The sequence below is a fragment of the Coffea arabica genome, chromosome 10e (genome assembly GCF_036785885.1).
Source record: "Coffea arabica cultivar ET-39 chromosome 10e, Coffea Arabica ET-39 HiFi, whole genome shotgun sequence".
Taxonomy (NCBI): domain Eukaryota; kingdom Viridiplantae; phylum Streptophyta; class Magnoliopsida; order Gentianales; family Rubiaceae; genus Coffea; species Coffea arabica.
In genome coordinates, this window is record NC_092328.1 from 45,389,929 (window position 1) to 45,398,135 (window position 8,207).

Sequence of the window (8,207 nt, forward strand, 5' to 3'; positions counted from 1 at the left end):
GAAAGTAGGATTCAAATGCATAAGGAAATTACACCATAATTAGCCTAGATGTAGTAATTAATGATCCAAATATAGCACTTGCATGAGTAGTTAGGGATACCACAACCTAAGGAGCTTTTATTTGTTAATTTCTTGTATAAGTGCAGTAGGTTAAATTTCTTATCATTAATTGATAGTCTAAATAATAGAGAAGCTTTAGTAATACCGATAATTGTTCACTCTTCCTTGTGGGATCGACCCGATATATACCCTAAACTACTAGTTGATCTGTATACTTGCAGTGAACGGGTGTAATTCGGTATTTTTTAGCTTGCACGTATGTAAAATACCCGTCAAGTGTACTCCCTATGTTTAGCACTTCTTGAACTAGTGTTAAATCTCAATTTTCATTGCAGAAACAACACCTTAGATAATCACAATCAATGGTACCAGATTAATCATGATTTAAAGAGCCAAAGTGCTAAATAACTTGCTCAAATCATAGCAATCAAATAACCAAATAATAAATACTAACAATTATAGAAAGTTCAACCAAACCCAAGGTTTAACTTTAAACACACATATTGAACACAAAATCCAGAACTTGTATATTAACTAAATTTGGAATCAAATACAAAAGATAAAGATTTGGAAGGAATACAACCCTTGTCACATGAGCTTTCTTCCTTGCCTTCTTCATCCTCCATTTGCATCCTAATCTAGATAATAAACAAGAATGGAAAAGCTACACTACTCTATACTAAGCTAAACTAACACTAGGGAGATGAAAGAGCTACATTTCTGCAACTTCAAGCTTCTCCCGTATCTCACTCTCTATTTTTCTGCTATGAACTCCCCAATCCCTATTTTTGCAATGCATTTGGCTATTTAATGATGAAAGGTGGTCAAGAAATGAGGATTACATCTCCCTTTTACAGCTGGGAATGTTTCTCACATGTCTAGCATCCAATGTGAGTTGGTGGAGGTGAAATTGAGTTTTACGCGTACAGAGCAGCCTTTTCTGACCAGCGATCCGAGCTGCTACAGTACCTCGGATCCGTATGGATCCGAGCTCGGATCCACTAACCCAGAAACAACCAAGGGTTCGGATGAATAGTGGATCCGAGTGTGGATCACTTGCTCTGTTTTTGGTCCAACTTCAACCAATCTTTTCTTGATGTTAGAGGCTGAACCAGCTCATGTCTAAAACACGAAAGTTGTAGCCTTTTGAGTTATCTTTCTAATGCATCAAGAATCACCTCATTTGGATCTGTGTAGGCTGAGATATGACTGAAATACCCTTGCCTGCTCATTGCCCTGTTCCAGCTTCGACCAGTAGAAATTTGCTATTGTAATTCGGCATTTTGACCTGGAAAACCTTCAAACTGGATTTATATGTCTTCACCAAAGTTGTAGATCTATCTCTTATCTTCAAATGGGTTCAAGAATCATCCCAATCCGATCATTGTAACTCAAGTTATAGCCGAAATACGAAAATATGTCAAAACTGTCAAAATACACAAAATTCAAGTAAAAAGTGATAAAAACCTCATTTAATCACTTAAAAACATTTATTCACCAATTATAGCCAAAATGATTCATATTCTTCCAATAATATAACCAAAGTGACTAAAAATAATATAAAATGTCATACAATTATTACGTAAATTAGTCACTTATCAAACTCCCCCACACTTAAATCATTGCTTGTCCTCAACAGCAAGCATGTGGTTGTATTGTGATACCAAACAGTTATAGTAAAATCAAACTACAAAAAGCAACACATCTACAAGCCCAGGAACAGAACTTCCAGACAAAATCTAGGCTGGTGCATAGCATCCTGATTACAACAAAAGTAAACTGATTTTACAATACTTCTTGAACTAACAAATCCATTGTTCAGATTATTGAAGAGCACCCAAATATGACAGTGAAAGATACCAGATGAAGAAGCAGAGCCTAAATGAGCAAAGGAAGACAATTAGGTTACAAGATTAGCTTCAAATTCATGCCTCTCAATTCGGAGAACCAAAAGGCAACGAGGGTTTCATCTTTCTTATATTGTTAATTTTACCATTTTGGATAGTTCTGCAACTTAGTCATTTTCTTTCTCAACTCGAGAACAACCAATCAATAGCCATACATAGGCATTAGATATCCAAATAGGTAAATAGTTTGTCTGCGGAGGAGGACTTGGTCATAGTTGCTAAGGTTGAAGTTCCAGGAACTAGAGGTCCTGAGTTCAAATCTCCCTTCCCCATCCCCCCACCTCTCCCCAGCTATAAAAAATTAAAAAAAGGGTAAATAGTTTGTCCTCACAGTTCATGCACTAGATATCCAAATAGATCAACAGTTCATCCTCATCAAATGGAATTAGCTCACAGATATTCACTTTCACTATAGATGTCACTGAATGTAAACCACTAAAACAAGCTGAAAAACAATACTCTGATGTAACAGAAGTACAATAAATCGACTAAAATTTTCAATTGTCCCGCTTTCGATTCAACATGTCAAACAGATTACCAAATATTACTCAAGTCAATTTCAGACTACAAGTTTAAACACATATATGCAAAGATGATAAATCATTTGATACCTTTAGAACAAGTTCTTCGAAGCACTGCTCCACATTAGTTCGAGTTTTGGCACTGCATTCAATGAAGAGGCAACCATATTCCCTTGCAAAGTTTATTCCTTCTTTTTTGCTGACAACTCTTTCACTTTCCTGGGCAAAAGATTTTTAGATTTAGCAACTATCTTTATAGTTATGAGCACCCAAATAAAAAAAATTATGTACCACATACAGATATATTCATCCAAGTACACTCTAACTGAAAGATTGAGTCAGTGTCATACCCAAAACACCAATACCCAAAATCTCCAGATTCGTTGGGAATATAGATTAGAAATAGGAAGAACCAGGATCTAAAAATACTTCAAATATAGGCTTGAACCTACACATCCCCTATAAATATAGATAAGCGTGAGGCCTTGTAAAGGGATACCTTGTCCACTTTATTGCCCACAAGCATCTTGATGCAGTCTTGGTTTGTAGAATACAAGTCTATTTCTTTGGCCCATATATCAGAGAGATTCGTGAATGTTTCGCGTCGAGTTACATCATAAACTGTTACAGTAGGAAGTAATTAGGTAGTTGAAAAATCAAGAACAAGAAGAAGCCAGAATATACATCCAAAGACATAAGCAAGATGATAACAGGAATAAGGACAACCGCAATAATACAAAAAAACAAACTGTACCCATGATAATTCCTTGAGCACCTCTGTAATATGAACTAGTCAATGTCCTAAATCTCTCCTGACCAGCTGCAAACAATGAACAATAAAAAAGTAAAAAGCCATATCTAAAAAGAGGTAATATAATGACAAATCAGCTTCGAAGGATATTTCATACACATTCAGTATATTAAAAAACATATTACATACTTCAGAGCAAGTCATATATTGTATATTAAGAAACATATTAGATATTTCATTGTACATCATAGACTGCTATTACTTTCATAAATTATATTCATTTATCAAAATCGAGAACCGGATAACTCAGCCAAAGAGAATGTGTTGATGTATGGGAGAAATGAAAAATTAGACTTATGCTTCCATTCTCAGCTACAATTATACCCCTGTTTTGTAAGGTAGCAGGCATGCAATAGGCAAGGCCAGATATTTCCACAATGAATGAAGCATAAGTTTTGGAGCTTGCTCAAGTTCACAAAAATCAATCCAAGAAAATGAAGCATATTAACGACTACGGGTCTGTATGGATTAGTTGTTCCTCAGGGTGTTTTCTTCAACTCTATTGTAGCATTGTATTTGAAAAACTAGCATAGCATGGTATGTTTTGGGGTGTTTTTTAAATTTAAAATTTTTTGGGGTGTTTTTAAAACTTTTGAAAATTATCCTTCTCCATCCCCCTTCAACCTCCTGCCACTTCCTCCCTCCTCCTTCCCCCACCTTCACCCACCCCCTCCCTCCCTCCCCCCCCCCCCCCCCCCCCCCCCCCAAAAAAAAAAAAAAAACCACCTCACACTTCCTTCTCAAAAGGCTCTGTTATAAAAATGCTCTGTTACTGTCAAAAGGCCTGTGTGCAGTTTGAATTGTTATATTTCTGATATGAGTTTTGAGATAGATTCAGTAATAAAAGTGGGGAGCAATGGGGTAAAAGCAAAGGTTTGAAAACATTTGAATTAGTTTGCGAATTCTAAACAGCTCCAAATTAAGATGCTACTCCCATCATCAGCAAGAAAAGAAAGTTATCGTAGCAGAGCAGAATCAGTGCTTAAATATGCTCACAAAACAAGAGTCACAAGCAATGCACAACATATCATTATTAGAAGAGTATATAAATGGAAATGATCCTTTGTCAATTAAATCAAAAAACCATAAACAGAAGAATTTAGCAATTCACAATCTACTGGTCATATTACCTGTATCCCAAATGGCAAGCTTCAACTTCTTCCCTCCAAGAGTGACATATTTTACTTTAAAATCCACACCTGAAGGCAGAAACCAAGAAATATTGATAACTATGATTCCAACGCAAAGGCCAAATAAAACTAAATTCAAAGGTACAAACTTGATAATTAGACTGCCTTGAACGTTTAGCAACATAAAATCTACAAGTGTAAAAGAAAACTGTAAAGGTTATAACCAACACAAGCCAAATCCAGATTATTCTTACGTCCTTAGTTTTTCATAGTTATTAAGATCGATATTAAAGTAAGTCAAATGACTAATAAAGAATCCAGATTCACAGTGTAACTGCAAATGCCCCCTAATCATGAAATGCAATTCCAATTTTATTTTGGTCTTTGAATAATTGTATCAAAGCACTGAACATGACATATCCACTTTAGGGCGCATTTTTATAGCTTAACATAGTTACTGGTATGCAGCCAATTAATTGACAAAAGCATAAAAGTTCTCATACTACATATTGGTATAGTCAAGGTGACTTCCCAACCAGGTTAAGGACATCAGTCACTGGGATTAGATTTTTATGTTTGATATCTTATGGAAACACACTGCACCAGGGAATTGAGATATATTGTTTAATACATTTATTAACCATCAATTTTACAGACTAATCTAAGCTTTGCCTGTAAAGTATTTTCCTGTGTTTTGGCAGCGCTTGCCTTAGTTGATTTTTCCCTTTTCTCAGCTAAGAATTCATTAATCTGCATCCAGATGTGTATTTACAAGCAAATAACAGGAGGGTGGTGAGCGTAAATAGCAGGGAAGCTAGTGTTGATTAACGCCAATACAGCCTTTTCTTCAAAGTTTTATTTCACAATACTGGTGCCAAAGATGGTGGTAAAATGATCACGATATAACTATAGGTTGATAATGAGGGTGGCACCATCTAGTGTATAACTTGGCAAGGAGTTCATTTTGTACTTATTTAAAGAGGGATCAAGTCCGTACAATCACCACGTAAACGTACAGCACACTGTGTTTCAAATTGTTAGCAATTGTTCAACATACAGAGGCTGAAAATCAGCAAAAAGAACTCGGTTTTAATCAGCGAAAATTGAAGAAAACATGCTCTATATCAGTCATCATGTTCTCAAGGCAGAGCATAAGATTGCGATGATAATCAAAACCAAAAGTTCAAATAAGCACAGACCAAGTCATTACCATTATCAATGACAGATAAGAAATTCCAGCTTAATTCCAATAATTTCCAAATCCTCAAGAACCCGCTATCCTACTTGTTAACATTCCAAAGATAAGCACAAAGCACCACCAACTAGTGATACATTTCTACTCTATATTTTTTTATTTTCGTTTAATATCTATCCCATAGTATACTACATTTGATCAACAAAAACAAATAACACAAAATTGCACAAACTTTAAATTTATTCCACAAATTCTTCGTCTAAAATCCTAGAAATCCCTTCGACTTTAGTTCGTTCTATCATTCAAATTCACAATTCCCCACAACAATAAATGACCAATTCCGTCACCAAAACTTCCATATCTTCCATATCAAGATACTAAAAGAGTTGAAAACAAAGAACTAAGCGAATGAGGTGAAGATGAGAATGAATGATCACCGATGGTAGGAGATAGATCTTCAAACGTATTGGAAGTGAAACTGAGCAAAAGACTGCTCTTTCCAACACCTGAATCACCAATCAATAACAGCTTGAACAAGTAATCAAACTCCTGCGCCGCCGATGCCGACGACGAAGATTCCATCTCCAAAAACCCTAATTTCAATTCACAGAATTAAAATAAAAAATCCAATTCCAATCACTTGCAAAGATAATAAAACAACCAAAAACAAGGACACATATAACCTGCAATTGGATCAACAATCATTATTACCTGAATGCAATCTCAAATCTGTAAGAAGTTAGGGGGGAATTTGTCTGTACAGAAAATTGATAATTTAATTGAAGAATTTATTAAAAAGAGGAAAGGAGAAAAGGTTGCTGAAGGGAGAAGGGAAAAAAAGTTCCGAGGAATTTAAAAAGTTGATCAATTGAGAGAATTAGAAGAGAAATTAAAGTTTTTCAAAAAAAAAAAGAAAAGAAAAAGAAAAAAGAGCTTTGCGTCTAAAGAAATCAATTTTATATTAGTGGGTGTGTTTGGGTGTCCACGTTGATTCTAGCCTTCTCCAGCTGTCCTCTTTTTTTTTTTTTTTTTTAGTTTTAATCTATTGTATATAAATTCTTTTTGCTGATAGAGGGATCAAATGGTTATGAAATAGTTCATTTGTTGGTATATTGTTAAAGAAAAATCTATTTATGATATATTTTACTAAATTCTTTTTGCTGATAGAGGGATCAAATGGTTATAAAATAGTTAATTTGTTCGTAGATTGAAAGAATTAGAAGTATGATTCTTACTTTTCAATTGACTGTTTCTTGCATTAATTGTTTCTTCATGAATCTTACTTATTAGCATTTTTTATGTATTTAATTTGCTTCTGCTCATGGTTGGTTAAGTAACAAAAATGTTTTTTTTGTTACATCGTTATTGATTGAGTGTGTCTGTGTGCGCACATAGTAAACCAACAAAATTTGGTGAATTGTGAGCACACCAATATTTTTTTTTTCGCTGCAACGATAACATTTTTATAAACCTAATCTATCATATTCTACAAGAAAGGGGAGTCCAAAAAGACTATGTAAGGGGTTAGCACGTATACAGATCTAAATTAATTCTTGTTTTGATTGAATTGAGTAAAATAAAAAGTTATGGTATGGATGACTTGACAATTCCAATTCTAATCGAGCAATCCGGTATACTTAGACCAAAGGAGTATTCTAGCATCACTTTTAGATTTTTTTTTCATTGTAGGTGGGGTTCAAACTCTCGATCTACAGTTTAAAGAGGGACTTAATCCCCTTTTTTAGACAGAATTATATTAAGGTGTGCAGAAGGACTTAGGACACCAATATATTAAGGTGGATTTTTAAACAGAATTATCTTCTTCCCTTTTGTTTTAGACCAATAAGGTTTTTCTGACAGCATGTTTAAGTGCCTAATATTAAGGTGAATTTGGTGAATTGTAGAGCTGTAAACGAGTCGAATCGAACCGAGTATCTCATGTTTGATCTCTGTTCGTTAAGTGATTTGAACAACGTTCATATTCGTTCGTTACTTTTCGAACTCCAAACCTGTATTCGTGTTCGATTCGTTAAGCACAATTCATGTTCGAATTCGAGTTCGTGTTCGACTCGTTTAACATAAATGAGCCGTTCGTGAACATGCTCGAAATGCTCGAATCCAAATTATTTTAAGCCTTAAATATGCCATACAAATCATTAATCATTCTAAAAAATAATTAAAGTACTAAGTGACTAAATTCTATTATTCATTAACTATATAACTAACATTAACATAAAAATAACAAATAAAACCCTCCAAATATAAAAGTCTAGCCATAAAATTAACCCTAAAATTTGTCAAATGATAATTATGTCTATGTTCGTGAACGTTCGTTAAAACTCGCGAATATGCTCGTGTTCTCGAACATTCGTTAAAACTCGTAAACTTGCTCGTGTTCGCTCGATTATTAATCGAACAAAAAAATTCGTTTGAACTCGGTTCGTTTAAGGTTTCAAACGAGTCTTTCACGAACACGAACGTGTCAAAACGAACCGAGCTACCGAACAGTTCGGTTCGTTTAACAGCTCTAGTGAATTGTGAGCACCCCAATATATTAAGGTGGCTTTTTAGATAGAATTACCT

General features: G+C 34.6%; 1 protein-coding gene across 1 annotated transcript; it reads right to left on the reverse strand.

Annotated features, from left to right (window-relative positions):
• Positions 1–1,465: 1,465 nt before the first annotated feature.
• LOC140015443 (ras-related protein RABC1) lies at positions 1,466–6,474 on the reverse strand. The gene is made up of 7 exons (XM_072068024.1): positions 6,336–6,474; positions 6,062–6,217; positions 4,430–4,498; positions 3,243–3,308; positions 2,988–3,109; positions 2,579–2,707; positions 1,466–1,486 (listed from the first exon to the last, which is right to left on the reverse strand). Exons 2-7 carry the CDS (start codon positions 6,204–6,206, stop codon positions 1,481–1,483), a joined length of 537 nt encoding a protein of 178 aa, XP_071924125.1. The 5' UTR covers positions 6,207–6,217; positions 6,336–6,474; the 3' UTR covers positions 1,466–1,480.
• Between the last annotated feature and the right edge of the window lie 1,733 nt (positions 6,475–8,207).